Raw genomic sequence first — 24,660 nt, forward strand, 5'->3', positions numbered from 1 at the left:
TTTGTTTTTTTTAAAGCTTTGCAAGGCTATTTGCTGATTGTATAATTCACTTTGTCGAGGGGAAAAAATCTGATAAGCAGAAGCTCTAACTGAAGAGGAGAATCAGGTTGGCACAGTGACAGATGTTCGGATAAAGAAGTTGGCTCAGAGAAGATGTACGGAGTCTGATTTTTATTTTTTTTTTTTTTTCTTCTCCCCCTCAATCTGAATGAAGACTATCATGGGCACTGCATTGACATGGTGATCAAAAGAAACACTTGAGTGATGAACTGCTTTTGCAGAAGTCCTCTAAGGCAGTAGTTTGAGCTTTTGTGTGCGGTAGCTAGCTTGTTTTGCCGAAGCATTCTTTCTCAACAGTATTACTGCCCGGTGAAGGAAAACGAACGCTCTGCGTTGCTTGTGTCCCTGATGGAGTAACGCCGTCTGCGTTGCTGTCGTTTGGGGAGGCTGGATTCAACCGGCAATATTATTCAAGGAGTTCATTGTCCCTGTGGTCTGACTCATCACATGTAAATGTACTGCAGCCGTGCTGTACATTGCAGATATTTTTCTTGCATGGGAAAGAATTATTTTCCTTTAAGCTGGCCCTAAATAACTGCTGGGAACGGGATGCATTTTTCTGGCTGGACTGTTTTTGACATTGAGAAAGGAAGCTGTAGAATGACAGGATGATCAGAAGGCGCATTTATTTTCAGTCACCAGAAAGCCTGCGACAGTTGATTTAAAACTGACCTTGCAGGAGTGGGTATAGCTGCGGCTGTCTCTCTCGGGGCAATTGTTCCTTGTTCTGTCTTCGACAGGACAGTGTCGTGTCTTCTGCAACAATGATTTCACTGTGGGGGTAGCAGGACGCTGTGGAAGTTGTGACATTAACAAAGACAAATTTGCTTGTGAAAGGACAGCTGTGTGCGACAGTGAGTGCTGTTCGAATGGAATTGGATCTTGGGATATTTTTATCAGCTCTTCCACAGTTTCATTATCGTGGTTTTGGTGCCTAGGGAAATTTTATTTTAAAAAGAACTTTTTTTCAGCATTGTCTTGAACATCTCAGGGTGTTTAAATCTGGAAAATGAAGTGTAAGGGGGGGTTAGAATGTCCTTTTTTAAATGCTAATACACCAGCAGTAGCACTCACAAGTTTGTGAAGGCGTGTGAAGCAGGTGAAAGTATTTCCTCTATGGTCCCCGTTGTGATCTGGTTCCAAAACTACTGTTGCTGGCATTTTTTTGTTTGCCTTTGTTTCCTCAAACGGATCGAATGAGTCGAGTCTGTATTGTTGTTTTGGAGGAGGTAGAAGATGATTCTCCCACATTTATTTCCAAATTACCTCAGGAAAATGTATCTTTACGTCCATCACCCTCTGGAAATGTGCTGGTAAGGCATGTTGTTCGTTGGCGTATTTCCTGCTTATAATACTGTTGCAAATACCAATAGTAATTTTCCTAAGATTAACATGAATATGCATGATGTTGAAACAAGACAAGGTGGTAAAACCTGCCTATACTAAAGAGGGAAAAAGCTGAAAGTTAGGTGTAGAATTAATATTTGCAAGGGCTCATTCTTTTTCATGTAACCATTTATGGTGCAGCAATAACAGATCTGAACTCTTGTATAATAGCAGGGGATTTTTAGAGGGCTTGGTAAACTGTATTTTGAAGTAAATGGTTTTTCTCTGTTCCTCATTCTTCAATAGTACATTTGTGCAGTACCACTTTAGAAACTGATGTAATGATTGTATTGAAATAATATGCTGTGTTTATTTTGAGAACTGATAGAATATATAGTGTACATCAAGCAAGAGCAATTCTAAGCTAAAATAAAAAATAGCACCAGTTATAATCTTGATGTAACTGTTAGATTCAAGTTACCACTTTCTGGAAATGATCAACACTGAGGACTGTGCTTTTATGGCTTTAAATTATTTTATTTTGTCAAGTGGCTGACTTAAATCTTACTAGCATACCTCAGCAGCTTTTCTTACTTACTAAGAAATCCTGCTATATTTAGTAATAGATGTGTGTGAGTGTGAATTTGTTACCATACTTATCTGATGCACTTTGGTTTCCCATTCTGTCTAAACAGGTGAAAAACTTCTAGTAACTTTAGTCACTTGCTAATGTAAAAGAGGTTTGTTTCATTATACTGTGTAGAATGTGCAGTACATAACAACAGCCCTAATTTATTATGAGGAGTTATCTTTTCAGCTGTTATAAGCTAGTCTTCTGGGCCCTTTGCCTTTTTTTTTTTTTTTTTTTAAATACATTTCATTGACTTATGAGTACGTTGGTGTGTTTGAGGTTTTTAAAAATTGGAATTTCTTCAATTGGAAATACTGTTGCTGTGTTGTTGGTGTTTGTGTGTTGTTTTTTTTTTATTTCACTACCTGGGATGTTTTATTTTGTCATCATCTTGTGTTTGTGTTATATATCAAAAAAACATGTGTATCACTAAAAACTAAAATGGAGTTATATTCTAAGATGTGGGTTTTCTTCATTTCAGCCACCATTGGTTCAAGCTATATTTAATGGAGATCCTGATGAAGTTCGAGCACTGATATTTAAGAAAGAAGATGTTAATTTTCAGGTAAAACCAAACATCATTACCTTTCAATGCATTTTGATTTTGTTTTGTTATAGCTTTCTGCCGTACTAATAACTTTAAAACTTTGCTAATTCATGAGCTGTAAATTTTATTGCTTTTATGTAATAGGCAAAGTAAAACCTCTACATACACTTAATACTGGGAAGGAGGAGTGTAGCTTTGTAGATTTGTGTTGATAGTAAGGACTTAATTCTATATTCTTTTCAAAGGTTAGTTCTACAGTGCTTGGGTAACTGAAAAGTTTGTTTATACAGGTGCATCAGACTTTAGAAAGTTAGTCTGCTATGTAGAATTTGATTCTTTTTAAAATAAATACAGCATATAGTATACATTAAAGAATTCTAAGAAAAGAGTCTGGGGTTTCAGTAGGTAGGTTAGTAGTGGATTTTAAAAAGGGAATTCTAATTATTATATTAATAAGTAAAAATGAGAAATTGTGTTCATATGTCCTATTTGCAGTGCTCCACACCCAGACACTGCAGACTTAAAAATTGTACTAAAATGAAATTTAATTTGTTCCATTGGGTGAAATTCAACAGCAAGCAGTTACTATATTTACTTTCTATTAAAATTCTAATATGCATGTTTGACACTATGCAAGATAATATAGCATAAACTCTTTATGTTGATCAGAAATTGCTTTGATTAGTAAAGCAGACTGACATAAACCATTTAGGGCTTAACACTATGGGAATGTATGTAGCTGTTTCTTCTCCAAATGCATCAGACTAAGCGTAATGCTAAAAAAGCAAAGGCTAACATCTAGGTGCTACACAGTGGCCAGTGTAAGACCGTGATAATTGTTTACATTTTCTTCTTGAGAGATGTACAGCAAAAGCAAATACTTAGTTTGGTATGTGTATTTTGACATTTAAAAGCATTCTGTGGAATTTATATCTGACCAATGCCAGCTGAAGTATAAGGGAACCCTCCCATTGTCTTGAACAGCTTGAGTAGGACTCTGTATAAGTAAACTGCTGTCAAATCTAAAGTTGTGTTTGATAAGGTTGGACTTGTTTTCCTCTCCTTTTTCAGTAGTTTTGCGTGTTCTTAAGCAAGATTGTATGGTGGATTATATAATACCAGAAGACTTAATCTTCTGTTTAGTTATGAGAGCATTAGCTGTGTAGCCTTCCAGTCTCCTCATATGTACACTGTGGGTCACGTTGCCATTTTTATTTTTGAAAGTTGATTAGTCTGTATTGTTTCAATTATATTCTTCCATGTGTCAGTCAGGTTTAGTATTCATAGCTATAGGGCCTGTAAACAAAGTTAGGTTAGTATCTTTCTGCTTTTTTTTATTATCTGTTACAAAAGCCTCTACTAGATTTCAGTATGTATGTGGTAGTGATTTGGGTTTGGTTTTGTTCCATCTCAAGTTTTGTCAAACAGTTGCCCATAAATACGAAGTCAGCAGATATGCTTAAATAGGAAAGCATGTAATTGTTTGATGTCTTTGAAGAAGGTTACTTCAGACTGCCAGGTAGTTACAGTGAAGAAAAATACTGTAGGTAGAATATTAAAAATCTGGAGGATTTTACATCTTAAATTTTTTTTTTATTCCTTTCTGTGAATACATCTCTCTTTTTAATAGAATGTGTGTACATCTTAGGCTAGTAACAGCCAAGGTGTGTTTAGAAGCCATCCAGAACAAATAAGCTATTTTTTCCACAGGCACCTTCTTCAGCGTAGGCAAATGCTTATCACACGTGACCACTCCTTCCTACCATGGCACTTGTAGTCCTACTGCAGTATTTAATATTACATTCACATGTATCCCTTAAAACACTTTTAGTCCCACTTGTTGGGACTAAACAAGCATATAAATTCTCCCATTGTTTGGCAGAATTGAAGTAAATGTGGATTTTTCTTTGTGTCTGACTATGTGTGTGTTTTGTTACTTTCCTTGTGTTTTTTGTTTGCTGTATGTATTTGGCTGGAGATAATATATCCCTGCAAAGTCTAGATACAAAGTTGTCATCTTAGTTGTGTGTTATAAATTGGTGTGGAAAGGAGGGAAAACGCGAAGAAAATGAAGTGGTTACGTGTATTTCCTAATAAAGAGAAGGATCATGATAAACCGTTTTGACCGTTGTGGATTGTATTAGACCAGTGTATATGTTGGATTTTTTTTTCCACTTCACTATCCAAGTGCTACAGTACAGTTGTTTGAATTCCAGAGTCATTCCCTCTAATGCCTCTGCAGAATCATTTCCCCCTCTCAAGAGCAACTAATTATTTTGCAGTTTGTATTCTAATAGTTGAGATTCTTTCCTTCGTCCCTTCCCCTGAGCACAGGTTGGACTCTGTAACTAGAGACCTGGCAGGTTCTGCAAATTAATTTTGCCCAGAAGTCAACTGAAGATAGAGCTTTTGTAGGTCTATGTTGTGACAGTGACATTCATCTAGGAAAGTTGTTAGTGTCTTGATGGAACGTGGGTGGTTTTTCTTCCTTCTGTTATCATCCAGCTTCATTTACCTCTTTACTTTTGGAGTATGTTATCTTTAACATGAATCACAATTGGCTTAATACTCTTATAAAGCTAAGTGAGTTGAGTCTGTATATTTGGCTTCCCAAGGCTAGGCTGTGGTAACTGTTTGATATTATGGTATTATCTAAAGATTGCACTCAGGTTGCGTTGTATTACAGCATTATTCCTAAAATAGATGATATCTTCTACCATAGTGTTATATTGAGAAAGATTCTGAGATGGGTGGCCTTTTATAACATGAGTTGTTGTGTGCGATAGTGGGATGATGTACTGATGGCAAACGGGCTTTTTCAGGAAGAAGGTTGTTCTCTGTTCATGCCACACCAGCCTTCTTGAGTCACAGGCTCAGTCTGGATTTAGAAAGAATATGTTGTATTCCACTCTGTAGTTGTAAACTTTTGTGGGAAAAAAAGAGCAAATTGAGTGTATCCCTAGCTGCTTACACTGGTTCAAAAAGGCTTACCTTCTCTGGAAGTTGGAAATGCACAGCTTTTTTATAGACAAAACTGATTTATAGGAACTTTGTTCAAATGTATTGTTTGGAAGGTGAAGTCTCTTGAGGCTCCAGTTAATGGAAAAAAGGGAGGGGAAGGGGTTGCTTCTCCCTCCCCTTCCCCAAGAAAGCTTGAGAAACTGTAGCTGCTTGTTTCATGAATCAGGCTTCACACACATCACCTATGTGAAACCTGACACAGTCTCTGTTGTATGCATGGCTCTTGCTATGCACTGTGTGTGTTTGTGTATATATATATGTTTTTTAAAAAAATACTTCTTGGTACCATCCTGAGCTTTTGAGATTTGGCAGTAAGGAAAATCTTGTGTAATAACTGACACATTTAATATCTCTTTATTAGTTAATGGCGATCCTCAACATTTCCTGCTCTTGCTGATTAGATTAGTATGGCTGATTTGAATTTTATGTACTTTAGTTTTAGCTAACTAAATGATTTCAGCATTGCCTTTTATAAACCAGGATTTGTTTGTTGTTTTTGTTGGTTTTTTTTAAGATTTGGAGGCCTATCATTGTTGCAAACCATGCCATTTCTGTTTGGAACTGAAACTTTTATGATGTGTGTTCAGTTTAAAAGATCATGAAAATGGAATATATCATCTCAGCTATTCGTTAACAATACAATTTTGTGGAGGGAATACCAGCTCACTGTCAAAAATTATTTAAAGGTTGCAGATCCGATTACTGAAATGATTGTTCAAAATCAGAACCGTTTTTCCTCCTCCTAGACCTATTAGGATAGTATTTCTTGCCATGAAAAGTGATACTTCAGGTAACCCAATATGCAGTTTTTATAACCCGATTGCACTTGATCTTAGCCGAGGGAATAAACATCTGATCCTCTCTGGAACTGGTGTCAGTGTGCCCCTTGCTCTTCTCACGCTAAAGCCAAACAAGCGCTTTCTTTGGAAGAATCCCAAAATCACACAGATCTCTCCCAATGTTCAAAAGTCCTCACTGCTCCTATTTAATATAGTGATATTGACGTGTGTGATAAGTGACTTAAATATTGAACACCTGCATCTTACTGCTCATTGTGCTTTGTGAGAATAAAATAGATTTTAACTATGAAACATATTTTAAAGGTGCTTTACATGTGAGTTGGTTGGGTTTTTCCCAACAGAAAACATAAGACAGGAAAATGAAATTCCACATACTGTACTGAGGACTGTAGCAATCAAGGTTATCTGTATGGTTTCTATTCTGGACTACTTGCCATTCAGCACAGCTCTTAATTTAATGGCTCTTTTCTATAGTAAGTAACCAAAAAATAAAATACAAGCTCACCTGTGCAACTGTTTTGGGAAGAAAGGAAAAAAAAAACCACCAAACCCCAAAAAACCATAGAAGCAAGCAATCTTGTCAGCCTTCCCTACCCCCCACCTGTATTAGACAGCAATGAAGTCTTGCCCATAAATCCCAAGTTTTTTTCCTGGGACTGACAAGGGGTGTGATTTGGTAGCACCAAAATGCTGGGTGCAAATAGGAGGGCTAAGTGTGCAAATAGGAGGGCTAAGTGTATGTATCTGACTCTTATTTTGAGCAATAGGGTTGCTGCGTGGATGACTGTTGCAGTAGAGATGTGGGCTCCATTCCCAGTCCTCCCAAACATGGGTTTGCATAACTACTTCTTAGTGTTATTTGCATACTAGGACAATGTTGCTGGATGTTGTTCTAGGGTAAGATATGACATCTTACTTGATTTCCTGTTGATTTTTCAATTTATCCTACTCTGCAGGTCATTGCATATACTGAAAGAGGAAGAAAATCGATTTGTTAGTCTAGTGACAAGTCAAGACTTCTCATACAGCATTGGCCCTGGGTACCAGGAGAACTAGATTATCAAGGGTCTCAAATATTCTAGTAATTTAGGAATGAGTAATGAAAATTAAAGCATAGTTTACAAGCCAAGAAAGATTCTTTGTGATGCTGGTATTGGTCAGCAAAGTCGTAAAAGAGGTTAAATAGTAAAAATAGATAGTAAATATATGGTGTCCTGTCTTTCATCTTTATCCTTAACCTCGTGAGTTGAACTGTGGGGTAACTTGTTTTTCTGCAGACTTGAGAGTGCAGTGTAGAACAAGAAAGCCTGAATTACTTGGCTGAAATATGGAACATTCTACAAAATATAGTAGCGTTCAACATTATGATCATACAAATAAATTCTGTACCTATTTCATACATTAAAAACATTTTTATATATGTCATTATGTGGAAAACTGTAATTGCTGTCTAATTCAGGAATTACATTGAAACATCTGTCAAAGAACTTCACGTAATGTAAATATAGACTTGCTTAAAAACAACTAAAAAAACCTATAATGTATAATGAGGTAAAATAATCTTTAGGTGTGTTTTTTACCTTCATGTTCATTATTGTTCTGTAGCCAATTATTTTACCAATGACTAATGTAGATTTTTTTGTTTAATAAAAAGCATGCATGCATGCAACTACAAATGTAAATTGACTTTAGTTTGACATATCTATGCTTCTAAAAACCTTTCTGCATTCATTTCTATGCATAAAGTGTTTGAGTTATGCCTCTTGTTATTGATGCCTTTTGTAATTTAAGAATTTGCTGGTTGGGACAACTGGAAGAAGTCACTTGGAGCAGGTTAATGATGCTTTTCAAATAGCAGTGGGTCATCTGCAATACCATGTTTCTGTGCTTGGCGGGGACGGGGTGGGAAGGTGTTCAGGGAGGCTGTTTTTAACAGTGAATGGAAATAGTTTTGAAAACAGCGGGGAAAACTTTGACAGTTTTGCACAGAGATTTGCATGGGCCAGATAACAGCAATGGGAATGACCAAATCATGCTCCCTTCCACTTCGGGAATACTGTGACCATTGATCATAAAAAAGGGTTGTGATGTTTTGTAATGGTTCGTGCTTTGGCCTACCCAGAGTATGCTTGCAGGGAAATAATTTTCCAGGCCAATTAATCTATAACACCTCTTGTTTCTAGACAAAGCTTCTGGCAGTCGGAGCAAAGCTACTGTGTGGCTTTTGTGTCTAAACTGGTGAGAACAAATAGTAGTTAAAAGCTAGCATAACATAGCAAAGGGTAAGCAGGAACAGTACATGGTTTTTAACTCTTCAAGCTGTGTTCCTGAAGAGGTGAGAGATGATGGGTTTGCTATCTAGTCTGTCCCCGGCATGCATCTGACCCAGTGTTGGTAACTTTGTCAGGTTCCTGCCGGCAATGTAGACTATTTGCATGAAGGACTTTTTTTTGTTGGCAACAAAAGCTTGCACTAATGTATTTGGTACTGTGGAGCAGCATCTTATTGTATTCCCTGGCAGGACAGACTGTGCAGGCAGTGCTCTTAACTTCTGGCTTGCTGATTGGAATGTGAGGGAGGAATTAAAAAGGCATCCATAAAATATTCAGAAGAGCACAATTTATTTATTTGTTTAGTTCCTATCTTAATAGGTCAGGGTATGAACTTTTCCTTTCTTAGTTGTGGTCATTGCTAGAGAGTTTCACTTCGGTGTACGTTTTTCTTTTTTAAAAGTATCAGTCACTTTTTTTAATTGGGTCTTTTGCTAATTTCCAATTGCAGACAAGCATTTGATAAGGTGACATTGTAAAGAGACTGACAATGTGAATGTGTAGTTGTAATAATATCTTGGAGGAGTGCACAATTTAGACCTATTAAAAACAATCTGAAATTTAAGATGTTCTCTCAAAAAATGTTGTAATATCTTGAGACTCTAATCATAGCGAAGAAGTATTTAGTGAAAAATGGTGACTTTTGATGTATTAATAAAGTACATGGAAATACTTGCATTTTTCTGCTATTGAGAACTTTTTTTTTCTCAGAGAGATTTAGAATGCATTTTCCGTCTTTTATAATGTGCTAGTTACAGCTGGTGTGATTCTTAAGATTTATAGCTTCAGGTTTTATCAATCAGATCCAGACAAAAAATTGTTTTAAAACTGCTTGCTAATTTTCCAAATTCTGTTCAACTTTGGAGTTGTTGGGTTTTGGGTTTTTTCCCATTAGGAAGGTTTCTGCTTGGTTGAACGTTATTTGTAATCTGTTTTTGTTTCCAATTTAGAGCGTAGCAGATTTGGGGATAAAATTACAGATATTTGTTAGTTTGCAAGACTTTTCAATATGATGAGAGCATAGGATGAGTTATAACTTAGAGTTTGGTACAAGTTATTTTAATTCAGTTTCATCCTTTGGATTATTAAGCACAGTGACTCATTGTGAGTTTTCCTGCAAATAAGAACTGCATATTGAAGTGACACATACGTACATGTATGTGCCTGTATATATACACATACAAGTTATATATAAAATGTGAGAGTGTGTGTATATATATTTTTTAAAAAAACAGGGTAGTTTAATGCCAATGACAGTAAGTATATAATGAATTGACAGTGAGAACAGTCCTTTGAAATAACTGTAGGAGGACAGGGACAAAATAAAATGTTCCTGTATAAACAAATACTAATAATGAGAATCTCTCCAGTTTAAAAAAAAAAAAAAATGGCCACCGCTGGGAAACACAGGGCATGATTCAGTGCAGAAGCTCCTGCCTGGCCTGGAAACCAGCTTCGGGTGCCAGAGTAGAGTCTGAGAGATCTTGTGTTGGGCAAGTGGGGGGCAGTGAGACCTCGCACAGAGCAGGTCAAGTCAGGATGGGCATAAATCACAAAACAAGCAGAGTGTGCCTTCAGGCGCTTCCACTGCTAACTGCTTATTGAAGGACTTGTGTTACCCATCTAAAGAACAATAAATATACCTATCTCTTACTCAGAACACATCTCTAATAAGAATTGAGAGAGATTTTGTAATTAGAGGCATTTTAAATAGTTAATGGCTTTATTTAATTTGGTATGTTTTCATTTTGCATGAGGTGTATGTAAATATATTTTTCATGTCTATGGGAGAGAAGAAAATAGTATATGACCTCAGAGACTAATGGCAGCATTCATCGTCTCTGTCCTGGTGCCCACAGACTTCTAATAAAATACAGCTGTAGAATGAGAGCAAGATGTTTCTTTCTCCTTAAACTTTTGCTTGGACTTTTGTTAAATGTCAATGCACTATATTGCTTTCTGCTTCTAGATAGTATCTGTACTAAACTTTCTTAATGTTTCCACCACAAACAGGAACCCCCATTTCCTGTGTGAGCAGCTTCATGAAATGATGAGTCATGAGACTCTCCTGCTTCATAAAGTGTTCACTTCATTGAAATTTCTGTACATCTGAAGAATAGCAGGAGAATTCTGTGAAGAATCCTATTTTGGGGAGAATGTGGTCCTGTGCAGAGAGGAGCAGGTTCTACCTGCTCAGAAGTTAAAGCCATGCATCAGTTTTAATATGGTACTGAAGTATCTTGCGTGCAAGAAGGTCTAGAAGTTGCTTTTTAGAAGGGCATTATGTGAATAACACAGGCAGATGTGTGTGGTGTTTTATTAACAAGATACAAAGTTAGCTCGTAAAACATCTTGCCACTAAACATGCTCAAATTTTAATGAAGTGTTTTTAAGGGAGTAGATAGAGTTCAGCACTACTGTATGGGAATGTCCAGGGGTTACATTGGTAAAGAATTAAGTCAGTTCTTTCAAACGCAAATATTCATGTTATGTATCTGAAGGGATAAGAAGAAACTTTGCTGCAGGGAACGTAGGGAAGCTTTTCCTACAGGAAACCTTCTTCCACTTCTAAAGGATCTGATACGAGGCTGTCTGATTGGTGGATCTGAAGCCTGACTGATCCCAGAAACGGAGAACTTTGGAGACTTAATTCTTCCGAGTGTTGTGGAGACTTGCTGCAAGTTGTATATTGTAAGGAGTATCCACCAGCTACTTAAAGAAGATTTAAATTCATAACATAGCAGTCGTTTACTGTTACTAACTTTAAAGTTGTGGATTTCCTGTTCATTAGTGTGGAATGTTTTTCAAGCATATCATCTGTAATGAATAATCAGATCTTATTTCCTTTTTAGTGGTTTAGAGTGAATCATGTTTTTCAGCCTCAATATAAAATGCATCCAAATGGTGTTGAGTTCCTCTTCTGGTGTAGAAACAGATTCAGAATGTTTGAAATACAAATCTGTATAATTAGGCATTTTTCTTCAGAATCGAAACTCTCATTAAGAGAACCTTGCCAGTCCAAAGAGGAATAATTCCTTGCTTCATGTTGATTAGACTGTATTTAGCCTTTGCAAATGAGATTTTCAGATGTATTGAGTTATCACTCTTATTAGAGTGATACAAACAAACCTTTAACTAACATCAGCAAATTGCTACTTGGTACAGTGGATTCTGTGGACAGTAGCTCTCAAAAAAGATACCATTGCAAAGGGTGGGACTCTCTGAAAAGAAGAACGTGCTTACATGGCATGGTGCTGCCTTGTAGAGGTAATGAAAAATATTCTTTAGAGATTTAGTATGAATAAATATTAGTGTGGTGTGCTACTCGGGCTACTATATACTCCTTCTCATCAGGTCTAGTAAGCTCGCCTAGTACTATGCTAATATGGTTATACTGTTTGCTAAACTGGGCAAACAAGCTTGGACGTCTGCGTGGCAGTGTTTTTACCGTATTGGCCGTACACTGAATTTGTTTTACAGTAATTGGGGATTTGACAGACAGATTTTGTTTCGGTCATTGTTATTTCTTTAACATTGAAAAATTGGCATTGATGCAGAGAACCATGAATGATTAGATAAAATTTAAATGTGTTTCAAGAATTTTGTGTTTGAGTCTCCACATGATTCTTAGTGATAATGATTTTATACATCATGTCTGATTTGCCATATTACTTTTAGTGATGATTGCTTAAGATTGTAACCTTCAAAGCGTAATTGAAGTTTTGCGTTTCCTGCTGGTTTTACACAACAAGCTAGAGGCAAGGTCTTGAATAGTTAGAGCTTACTGGGGTTACTCCTGGCAGTTGCTGTGCCTGTCACGCAGAGGATTGGTATTTGAGAACAGAACATCCCCACTGAAAGAGCAGAGAGAAGAAAAAAGCTCAGTAGAGTTAATGTGCATTAACTTCCAACATGAACACAGTCCTTAAAGAATGCAGTGCTGATAATAGCAAGATAGGATTTGAATTCACTGATTATTTGCAGTAACTTTCTGGGTGAAACCTCTTTATGCATGTGCAACACACCTTTGAACAAGACAATTTTCTTCACTTTGCAAGTGGTTAAAACTATCTTACATATCTACCGTGAAATATCTAATACACTATCAGTCAACACCATCATTTCCTTTGTCCAGTTTGGCCCTTGCACACAGGCTTTATACAAGGTAGATACACCTTTTAAGTTCCTTAAATTACTCTGATAAAGGATGGGATGTATATTAAAAATTGGGAAAAGAAAGAGTTTCTTGTTTGCTTGCTATGTGTTGTAGGGAGGGCTATCCTATCAATGCCCATGGGAGAGGGCTCTCATTGACTGTCAGTAGGTGGCTGTAGGGCCTGGAAAGGCTCATTCTAGTGTCAGGTCTGAGGACAAATGAACTGGAAGTTCATTGCAACGCAGGATCTCCGAGTCCTTGCTGAAGAGTATGCCCCAAAAGTTCAGATACAATGTCTGTCTGGAATATGAAGTTTGAGGGGAATTTCCTCAGTCCTGTGATACCAACCTGTACCTTCCCGTCTTCCAAACCAGTAGAATTATGTTCTCTTTTCAGTCTTTAATAAAGTCCTACTTTATTGTCATCCTCCCGGATCATTAGTTTAATTTCAGTTTTATTTGCATGAAATACCAGTTATATACATATGTATATATGTAATTATGGTAACGTAAATTACATGACGCTGACTTACTGTCTCAAAGGAGTGCAAATGTCTTGCTTTAGTCACTGCTAGTTCTTCATATGATGACTGTTATCTTCTAAGCTTATCCCCTATCCACTTAGCCTAAGGAATAGTGCAAATAAAGTACTTTGATCGTAAGGCTACCAGCACTTTTGGAGGAGTTTTGATCCTTGCTAGCAGAGGCTTTCTGTTGGGTTTCTGTTGTAATCAATGTGGGGACTTTTCATTTCCTGTTGCAGACACTTAATGTTGGGTGGAGGGTTTTTTGACTCTCATTTTCATTCTTAAGAATAGATATATTCTGCTGAATTTTCTTGCATAACAATTTGTCTCTGTATTAGCATAGACTGTGTTGTATGCTGCTTTGAGTTAAATGTTCAGAATAGTGCAAGGGTCTCTTAACAGAAAGACTACTGCATATTGCAGCTAGATGACCTTACTTTATGAAGGCATTTAACTTAACATGCACAAGCAAAATGTTTTAGCTTGCTCCAGGAAGAGGTGCTAACATTAAACACACAACCTGAAACCCACGTTTTTCCCATCACCAAGACAATGCAATTAGTGAGACGGATACCTGATTTACATCAGACACGTATGGGGTTGTCATTCTAGTGCTAGCCTTTGCAATGAAAAAGGCAGAAACCCCAGCTTTTCTGAACAAAAGCGTCATTGGCCTGAACATAATGTAGTGGATTTAAACTGGGATGGAGATGTGCATACCTTACCTAGTGTGGTGTGATCTTTCACTGGAGCAAAAACAGAGCCTGTATTGTACTGTTCTCTCTCTTGGCATATTTTCTTATTTGTGTCCTCACATATTACAGATAGATGACAGAGTAAGACGAGGCAGTCACTGTCCCTCGTTCAGCCTGCTCTGCGAGTGCAGGCTGGGTTACGTAATGTGCTCCACATCACTGTACTCTAATTGTGGAAAGTCCATTGTTTTAACAGACAGCTATATTTTTTTCAAAAATAATTTCAGTGTTATTTATCATTATTTCTTATCAGCAACTGCATTCAGATTAAAAGCTGGGGGTTTATTTCTGCCATACGTACCAGGTAAATGTTTACAAATCATATACTTGACATTTGGGAAGGGTAAAGCCAAGGGAAAGTATTTAATGAAATAGTACTGCATCTTTTTTTTTTTTTTTTTTTATAATATAGGATAGTTTTGAATGCTGTGGAGGTTTGTGGGTGGGTATGTTGTAATTTTAATGATGGGGTGGTTTGCTGTCTCCTCCCCGCAATGATCTAGTATATTAACAAATAGTCCTGGCCCTAAAAGTTGCTCTATTTTAATTCCTGAGTTAAAGGAAGGAAAATACATCCAAAACGTCTCAGCTGTACTGTGAGATCAAGTTGCTCTTATCAAAGGGTAGAGAATAGCTGTTTATTCCTTCCATGTATTGGGCAAGAATTCAGTAGTCTTTATTAGTGATAAATGGGACCAAATTCTTGATGTTGGAACTTCCAGTGAAAGGGAGCAGCTCACAAAACCTGCTCAGTTATTCAGGTCGTTATCCGATGCCTAAATGGATGCTTGAGTTCACTCAGAAGGAATCCTAGTCTTTATGATTTGGGCAAAAGAAGTTCTGCAGACATTTTTATAGGATAAAGACCTAGGTTCAGCTTTTCTTACAAGCTGTACTTGTCTGTACATGAATTTGAAAACCTGACTAGTGAGAATTCTAACAGTGATAGCAACATTATAAAACCTGCATGGAACATAGAGGTTAAAGGGTATGAGAAGACGTGTATTTTTAAAAAGCACCCCGACTCAGTACTTTCAAAAAAAAAAAAAAATCGAAGAGACATGGTTTTGATTTTATTTATTTGGAAGTGGAAAAATACACAGATGTTTGGTTATTTCAAAATATCTCTCTTGAAATACTTGACTACAAGTCAAAAAGTCTTCTTGCTCTGTTCCTCTTTAGTTGTGAGAAATAAGGATGCAATGTCTACCAGAATACCTCAAGCCCTTTTGTCCTTATATGCATTGTTATTGACAATTTTTGACTTTTAAGAGTAATGTAACTTCTAACGAAAGTAGGAAATTTAACTTCATTAGCTTTTGTCATTGGCAGACAAAAATAAAGGTCTTCTGAAACCAAATGAAAAAAAGAAACACCCTCTATTCTACAATATTTTGTCTGTTTTCTTAGTAAAACTCAATATTTTGAAGATTTAGTACTTCAGAAAGGCCTTCTAGAAAACAAGACATGCTCATGAACTGAATCTCACTGTTTAACCATCTTAATCACATCAAAATCACTTGCATTTTTTGAGCGTACATCTTTAAATGAGAAATTTTTACTCTTGTTCTCTGAGAGCTTAGCTGGCTTTGGGGTCCAGCAATCGTAATCAGAGCTGGAGTTGAAGTTCGGTAGCTGTTCCTTGCACTAACTGTGACTCGCTTCTTTTTATTTTTGTGCATCTTTGTTTTGGTGCCACTGTTTTAAGTGGACAGGGCTTCAAACAGTTACACCTGAATCAAGTTTTGTGCCTAATGCTTGTGACATAAGACAGCTAGCACTTGAAGAGTTAATTTTATGGAAAGATGTCCAGAATAGTGTTATTTAACAATATGAATTGCACTGAACTTCAGTTTCCTTTTTTGCCAGTCTTTTTTGTATTGTAGTATCAACTTGCATTCAAAATTACACTTCCCTAAGTTGCTATGGACATTAAAGTTTGGGATTCAGTAAAAGTTAAACCACCAGATTTTCTCCTATCCCATTCCTGTCAAGTTGTTTTACTGAGTGCCAATATTAAAGACCAGATTGCCTTTTGGACTTGACATCTGATGTTTGCTCATGTAACTTGAACTCTTGATATTACTTGCGCAATTTTTATTAAAGGTATTTCCAAATGTTACTTAAAAACAAAAATACTAGAAAATTACAACTGAACTATCTTATTTGTTTTTAAAAAAGAGTTTTTAAGAAGAGGTGGTTGAATATAAGTGGATATCCCAATATAATATGTCACTATAATATATATAAATGTTTTTTCTGTACAAACTTACTTCTCTTCTGACTTACCTTTTAGTTTCTACTGTATACCTACCATTGCCATCTCTTTTTTTTCCTTTTTTTTTTTCGGGTCTCCACAAACTACAGTGGCACTCACAAAGTAAATCATTTTACTGGTTTAATCCACAGCATGACAGTTTTTATTATTGTTATCTAGAATCCAGTCAAAGAGCATGCACTATTAAATTGATACTGAAGATCTTAACTAGAAACAACACTGGGATTTGGCAGATTATGCCTGAAGTGACCCTCGTTACTAAAGACATGTCTTTTCTCCTACAAGACAAGGTCTGCGGAGTCATGGGTTACTGCTGTCATAATGAGCAAGAGGGCAAAGATTCCTCCTCAGTATTTTTGTGATTGCTTGGTAGTCTAGATTTTCTCTGTCCTAATATTTAGATGGCATGAAGAGGATATGTCCTGAAACATAATGCGTAGTGATAAAGTCTTCTCGGTGGAAGTTTAATGCTGGGCTTTCAAAAGATGTTTCTTCCAAATACAGTACAAGTGTTCATGCAAATAGTAGCATGAGCATTACTTCAAGAAATTAATGGGAGTCAGCATGACAAATCTAGTCATTTCAACTATGATGTACCTATCATCTGCCTTCAAAGGATACTTTGTGGTTAGCTATGTAATATGTAGTATTTTTGTGGTTAATGGCATGCTTTCCTCCTGTTTTTAAGCATGCAGAAGACCATTATTGTAACTTGTTAGCCTTGTTCACTGTAATGTAGATGCATCTTAAATTTGAAATATGGTGAGAAAATAGGGATCTGCTTCTAAAAATATTAGCCAAAATCAGTTAGAAATTTGTTACACTTTTGACAATGTGAAGTTCTGAGAATTGAGTTAAATACTGGGGAAAAATAAAAAAAATTAGAAGATTAAATACACTCAAGATAGGGATATGAGATTAATTAGTCACAGATTTAGGAGTTTTGAAAGCCTAATACTTAATCTTTTCTTCTGCTTTCAGTTGACAATAATGCAACTAATTTTCAAGTTCTACTTAAGTTATGTGTTTTTAAGATACCACTTTGTGGTTGGACATACTTCCAAAGAGTTAGTGGCCTCAGTTATAGAATTCTGTACCTGAACTATACTTTTGTGAAGTTTAAAGTTGGAATGTAAAAGCCAAATACTTTAAATGTATTCTTTTTAGTGTGGAGGAACAAAATAAAATTACTTAGAGTAGACAGTTATTCTACCTTACAAAATGATAGTTCTAAAACTGTAGCAAAATGTGCAGGCAAAATTCAGTGTTCTAGTGACTCAAGTGTAGCACTCGGACTTCACACTGGGAGAGACCTCTGTGGTGATGGACACTGTCAAAGAATAGGATATTTTTTGTTACTGTGTTCTTATACATTATCTGTGAACACAGGATTTACAGTTCATACTGGTTGAATAGTCGCATCTCTCTAACCTAACTGGAAAACAAACTAAGTGAAGTGTTAGATTTAAAAATAGTTTCACTTACAGGAGATGTTTATTAAAGATATTACAGGGTATGTAGGAATTGAAATTCTTTCAAGATTTATGATTGTGTATTTGGGGTTGATTTCTGCCAGGAACAGATGGTATTGAAGCAGACAGCTGACAAGTGATACAGCAGAAAACACCTATTAAATGAAATTTTGTAAGTGTGATCATGAAATAATGAGAGTATTTTAAAGTGTTATTGCAAAATTTGGTTTTGAAGAGCAGATAACATGAAGAGGAGTTTTTTTGAAGGGGGAAGTTGCATTCATGCTTTTCCAGAAAAATACTTTAATTCAAAGATTTCGAATCAGTAGATGTTGAACTATTTGAAAGGCAAATTGAAGTTGTATTGAAGTTGTACTCCTGGGGAAGCCGTAGTCAGGATATGGCAGTCTTACTGGATACGTACAGAATACCAGAGATCTGCCTTTAAGGCATCTAGCTCCTTAAAACTCTCTGTAGTTAGATATAGTTATTCAAAGTCAATTGCTGAGAGAGAACCCAAACGTGGAATAAATTGTTATATCTCAAAGAATACTTACTACTTTAAAAAGAGGTGGATTTGAATGCTGCATGTTTAAATCAGCCATAGATTTGTCCATTGAAGAAGTTTTGATCCATGAAATAACTAGCAAGACTAAAGCCTATGCTTAAGATAAAACAAAGGTGGCATTACCCTTGTTCTAGGATTGGTAAAGTAGAGGGGAGTTATGAAGAAGCTTGTAGAATCACAGAATAGTTTGGGTTGGAAGGAACCTTTAAAAGCCATCTAGTCCAACCCCCCGCCCCGCAATGAGCAGGGACATCTTCAACTAGATCAGGTTTCTCAGAGCCCCGTCCAGCCTGACCTGGAGTGTTTCCAGGGATGGGGTGTCTACCACTTCTGAGGGCAACCTGTTCCAGTGCAGCACCACTATCCCTCTCACTTTATTCCAAAACTGATTTTAACAGAGTCATAAGGCCTTCTCCTATTTATTGCTCATGTTGTAATCCTTATAGAAACTCATGTGTAGGTGAAACGTTTGGGAAACTTGAAAAATGGAAGTACTGCGAGTTGAAGGATTATATGGGGTTTTTTTTATGTAACGCAATCCAAAGGCACAGATAAATATGATGTTGGAGTTTTTGTGACACAGAACTGTCATCCTGAAAACTGATTCCTTAAGGACTGAGCCCTTTTATTCCTTTTTAGTTTCCAATATCTGGAATTAAACTTTGGAGTTTCTTATTAGGAATATAAATTTCTTTGTTGTTTCTACTAGAATACCAACATTCTCTTTCAACAGTGTAAAACCTGCCTAAATGCTAAGATTACAGCCGATTTAGAGGTGTAATAGTCCCATTTGCCTTGCAGATTTTGCAGTTGGAAAATGAAGATGGCACAACACTTGCTTTTTTGTGTTGCCAGTACTGCAGTAATACTGTGATGTTTGGAATTAAGTAGTACCAACAGTGTTAGATTTTTACAGTCTGCGTAACAGTGACTTCTATATACAAACACCCTTCTCTCTTGAAATGTTTCTTGTAGTGTCACTTAAGTTTATCAATTAAAGGAACCCATTACGGCCAGTGTTTATATTAGTATGATATATCAGTGCTGCAAGATGTGTGCTTCCAAAGTTGCTTGTTAAAACTGAAAGCTTGGTTAGTCTTATTTACTGTAATGCTTTATATGCAGTAGTTCCTATTTGCAGATGAAATTTGTTCAGCAAGTGATTACTGTTTTTTAACAAAAAAGTAGCTGATCTGTATAGCAGTATTTTACCAGCATTTAAAATACAGAATTCTCTTTAATTTTACTCAGGTTTCATTTATTAAAATTCACCAACAAAATTTAAGACTTCAGATGGAGCAAAATTAGAATTTTCTTTTAATGGAAGCAAAGACTTTTGCATACTGATGAGAGTTTGCTGAATGCAGCATTTCTGCTTTTGTAAGAAGTTCTGAAAGCAGGTTTTTATATACTGAACCAAAAAACTTTCTCACAGAAAAGTTAAATTACAAAAAAAAAAAATGTTTGGAAGGATCAAAAAGTGCCAGCTGTGAAACTAGGGAGCGGGGGAACCCCTCAGGGCTTCTGCCAAAGCACCCTCAGCATGCAGAATACTTGTGGTTGATGGAGACCCCGGGGCTTGGGATTCTTCAAATACCAAGTTCTGGAGCTGGCCCAGAAGACGACAAGCTGTGAGCGTTCCAGCAGGGCTGCCCTGGTGCTGTCGAGCAGGGAAGTTTCCACCAGCCCTTTGCATACATACCCTCCCAGTTCGTACTCCCTGCTGCAGAACTGGAAGTTGGGTTTTGCATATTTTCAGTCAGCTTCAGAGCAACAAAACTGAAATATTTGCATGACTGGAAAAACACAGCTTGGAAACATAGGAGTGCTGGAGTGGAAACATTGCTTGTGTTTGAGCTGCTTTCATGTTTGTATCTTGGTGGTTTCAGGATGCTCAACAGTTTATTTATTTTTTTTTTTTTTCTTTAAGTCTACAATGAAATTGCAGACAGGATAATATCATAGTCATTTTCCTGTGTTCCTTAAACTGTAGGTTATAGGCCCTTTAGCATTATCAAAAAGGCTTAAATGAGGTTGCAAAATATTAGCTAGCTATAGTACCTCTGTTCCTCCAGACTGGAGGAATGAAAACTGATTTTCATTGTTGGCTGCTCTTTACTGCCTTTGGGCTGGGGAAGCAAATTTAATATGTGTATTACTTTTTCCCTTGTGCTTTTTGTCTGTCTGTATTTATTCCCCCCCCAACCCCCCAAGATGGTAAGCTCCCCTCCATGTCAGGGGCTGTCATCTCTGTCATAAATGTGCAATCTGCAATTGAGTACTGTGAGGCATTCTGTGGTATTAGTGATAAGTAGTATTGATTCCTTATTCAGGATGCATCAATGTCAGGTTTGCACTGCTCAGTTTGGAATTACTTGTGTGTAATTAAAAAAACTATGTTAGGAAACATTGATAAGATGGTGCCTGTAACTGACTTTTTCTTAGCAGGAACTAAACAGGGAGTAGGTTGTTCTGAGTGAGGGGTTTGTGTTGGGGGGGGGATTTGAATGTTCTAAGTTCTGAAATTGTCTTTTATGTTTTAGAAGTGACTTCTTGGGTCTCAGCTCTAGTTTTGCTATCAGATCTCTCTGGCCATGAACTTTAATTTTCTTCTTGTATGCTACTAGCTCTCAAGTAGGGCTTCACCAAATAAGGTTATTTTGGCAAGGGAGAGGAACGTTTTTCACAATAAATTGTCAATTAAAATGTGCGTTAATTTTACCATAGTTGTGACACAACAGTTGAATTAGTAGAAAAATGTCTTACGACTTAAAATTTCTTGCTGCTTATAATCTTGATCCCTCACCCTTGATGAGTTTGAAACTCTACTGAAAAGATCAAGACATCTGAGCAGAGCTGAGGCCAGAACCAGGATACCAACTGATAATCCGTCTCTTTTCTGATTTCTCAGCGGCCTTCCCTCAGAGAGCAAATTGGTTGGTGCTTGGTCATTTTTGTCACTCACTGTTATGTGAAAGTGATGTTATTTTTTTGATTAAGCTATAAACTGGTGCAGGGAAATTGGCACTGAGCCTGAAAGAGTTGAGAAATATTTTGTGCTAGTCTTTCAAAAGTGACTTTTCATCAGTATATATTATGTACGGCTAAGTAAGTTCTCTCATTTGCACCTTCTAAAGGACCTTAGATCAGCCTGAACTAATCAAAATTGTTTTCTGCAAAATAAATTGCACCTCTACCTTCTCTTTGCTTAGTTACAGTAAACAAAACAGTTGACAATGGATTTCAGTATTTTTGCCCCTACTCACACCAGCTTCTTTTCTATTTTCTATTTAAAAAATAACTGCTGAAACTAACATTAAACTTTTCAAAGAAACTGTTTCTCACTGATTGTTGCATATGAAAATGACACACTGTTTTTAACTGTGTAGGACAGCCTCAAGTTCCCATCTCTGGAGACAAGTGAATGGTGATTTCTAACTGATGGGTTAATCTAAAGATGTGATGAGCATCTGTCAATCTGTGTATGCTAGGGAAACACTAGTTGACTATGTAGGTATTAAGAGTTCCTTAGGGAGAAGCATGCTTGTCTTAGTAAATGTGACTACCATCTTTAGAGTAATTATGTTTTCTAAAATATAAAATGTACAATATTTGGAAGATGCACTTTTATGCAGTGTTTTTTCATAACTCATACAGAATGCTAAACCATACTTTTTTATTTTAAATAAAACCTTTTTTCCCCCCTCTTATCACAGGATAATGAGAAAAGGACCCCTTTACATGCTGCTGCCTATCTGGGAGATGCAGAAATTATTGAACTACTTATTTTATCTGGTATGTTCTGTTCCTGTTAATGGAAAAAAAAATAACTCTATGCACATCCAAAGAAATATTTATGTACCTCTTAGTCTGTGTAGCTTTTATTGAGATATGTAATGTACTAGAAATTAAAGATGTTTATACTGAAATTTTGGGTTCCAGATTTATCAGTGTTGTAATACTGTGTAGTTCTGCTCTAAAATATTTCTTTGTAGAAAGATTTCTCAGTTATGGCTATTTTTTATTTGTGGCTTGATCAGCTTTAGGTAGTTTAACCCTAGTTTAAAAAAGTAATAGTGTATATGTTATAGGTAGACGTTAGCAGCATTTTGCTTTGCTTCTGAGATAGCCTTCAGAAAAACAATTAAAGTGGAATGAAGAAGATGGCATCCGGAGTTGATTATTATTTTTAAGTATCCTTTGCTGTTGGCTTAGATGCACAGAATATAATTAGGATCAGTTGAAAATCTTAGTCTTGTGTCTTTTTTTCTGTTAAGACAAAGTGCAAGTTCTGTAAAACAGTATACTTCTGTCTTTAAAAAAAAAAAAAAAAAAAGTAGAAAACCAAGAAACTAAACCAAAAACCTGAAAGCAAAACTTGATGACTGAGATACTGGATTGAATTTTATCTTGGACAAATCTACCCATCAGGTAACTTGAGGCTGAATTCATGATATGGACTTCTAAGGTTAAATAGAAACATTAAAACTTGTAACAGTCCCATAGAACTACTTTAATCTTTAGTCTTCTTAATGGCATACCTGTGCAAAACTGGCTATTTCCACCACCCACACACACACCCCCTCCCTATCAACCTTTAATAACAAATTTTTAAGACTGTAGAAGTCACTTCCAGACTTTTGATTGAAATTGCCAGGCACAATTTAATTTGTTATAATTTAGCAAGATATAATCTTCTCATTATATATATTATATGTACTCTCTTTATATAATTATGTATACTTATAATTAATTAATATCACATCATGTATATTTTAAAAACATATTTCTCATGGAAATACTCTATAGTGATAATTTGTCCAGAGAAGTTCACCTGTGTTGCTGAGAAAGGTGCTGGTTTTCCCTATCAAGAAAACAAACAAACAAAAAAACCCCCGAACAAAACAAGTTCTGGTGACTCTTGAAAATATATTATGACCCGTTTTATTCTGAAAAGGGATCTTGGATTTGGCAAGGATATTTCTTTTTGTTTGGGTTTTCACAATGATTAAAACAAAACCACACAAAACCCCAAAACAACTAAACTTGTTCTAAACTTCGCAAAGTTGTAGTCAGCTGCTACTGGGAGCGAAGCTTCTGGCTGTTTTGGGTGAACCAGAACTGTGACTGAAGAAAATCTCTCTCGGGCAAAGGGCTTATGGAAAGAGTGAGATCCTAGTTCAGATATTAATGAAACAAGATGCTGATTGGGGGGGGTGGCAATAGGGGTAAAAAGGTTAGTCATGCTATTTGGGCACATAGCCTGGGGATACGTATAAGAAAAATTGAAAAACAAAGGAGGGGAGTGAAGAACTAAGAGTTAGGGCTGCACGAGGAGTCCAAAGTTGAGCTGTCGCGTGGAGGAGAGGTTGTAGGTTGCTGCTGTGTCTGCGGATTGTTCAGGAAGACTGGGAGGCATTGATATGTCTTAGATAATCTTGATTTTCATTAAATAAACGTTTACTTACACAAAACAACACATTAAAGAGTTGCAAAATTGAAGGCTGTGGAATGTATAGGCAATATCAGTCTAACCTTGTTGTGCTAGTGTGCTATGCCGTGGACTTCACTTACATGTGGGTGCCTTGCTGTAGAAGCACAGCCTCATGAATTTCACCGGGAGGGGCTGCGCTGGGAAGGAACTGGGGTGGTACAAGTACAGTGAAGAAGGCACAGATGCCAGTTGTTGATGCATTTGTAAAGTGAAGTGTGGCATTAATTGCAGGATGAGAAAGTGATGCCTGCATGTTTCGGCTGTTCAGTTTGAAAGGCTGTGCTGTACTTGGGCACTAATCTGTATATTACCTGCTTGCAAGCTGTGGTTTTAGGCAAGCAGCTTAAACCAGACTCTAAAAAGTAGACACCAATTTAGTTAGTCTTCCTCACTTCTGAATGTAGAATTTGGAATCTTTGTGGTTTGTGAAGTGTGAGCACTCACAGCTGTATCTGAAGTTCTGCACCAGCTACTTCTCTGAGAAATCAGGTCTAGGTGTCTCAAAATGCACAAGCCAAGATTTTTCTTCTGACTCTCTTAATTGGATGATGGGGAACAGAGGTTAAGTGTATTTATCCTCTCCATTTCATAAAGATACGGAAAATTCATCTACTGTGTTTCAGCCGGAAATCAAATCTCTCCTTTGAGACAGATGTATAATGTTACATTTTGTCATAATAGATGAGCATTAGGGAG

The 24,660-nt window shown here is 36.6% G+C and overlaps 1 protein-coding gene across 3 annotated transcripts in view; it reads left to right on the forward strand.

Moving 5' to 3' along the window:
• ANKRD28 (ankyrin repeat domain 28) overlaps positions 1-24,660 on the forward strand; it is a 124,856-nt gene that overhangs the window by 45,535 nt on the left and 54,661 nt on the right. The window contains exons 1-3 of one of the 3 annotated variants that reach the window (XM_010309689.2): positions 904-1,373; positions 2,499-2,582; positions 22,187-22,265. In XM_010309689.2, the coding sequence (XP_010307991.2) occupies positions 1,257-1,373; positions 2,499-2,582; positions 22,187-22,265 (280 nt within the window). In that variant the 5' untranslated portion in view covers positions 904-1,256. Of the gene's footprint in view, positions 1-903; positions 1,374-2,498; positions 2,583-22,186; positions 22,266-24,660 lie in introns of those variants that run through there. The other 2 variants (XM_075745880.1, XM_075745881.1) reach the window with 2 other exon arrangements.

This window comes from Balearica regulorum, chromosome 2 (assembly GCF_011004875.1).
Source record: "Balearica regulorum gibbericeps isolate bBalReg1 chromosome 2, bBalReg1.pri, whole genome shotgun sequence".
NCBI classification, from domain to species: Eukaryota; Metazoa; Chordata; class Aves; order Gruiformes; family Gruidae; genus Balearica; species Balearica regulorum.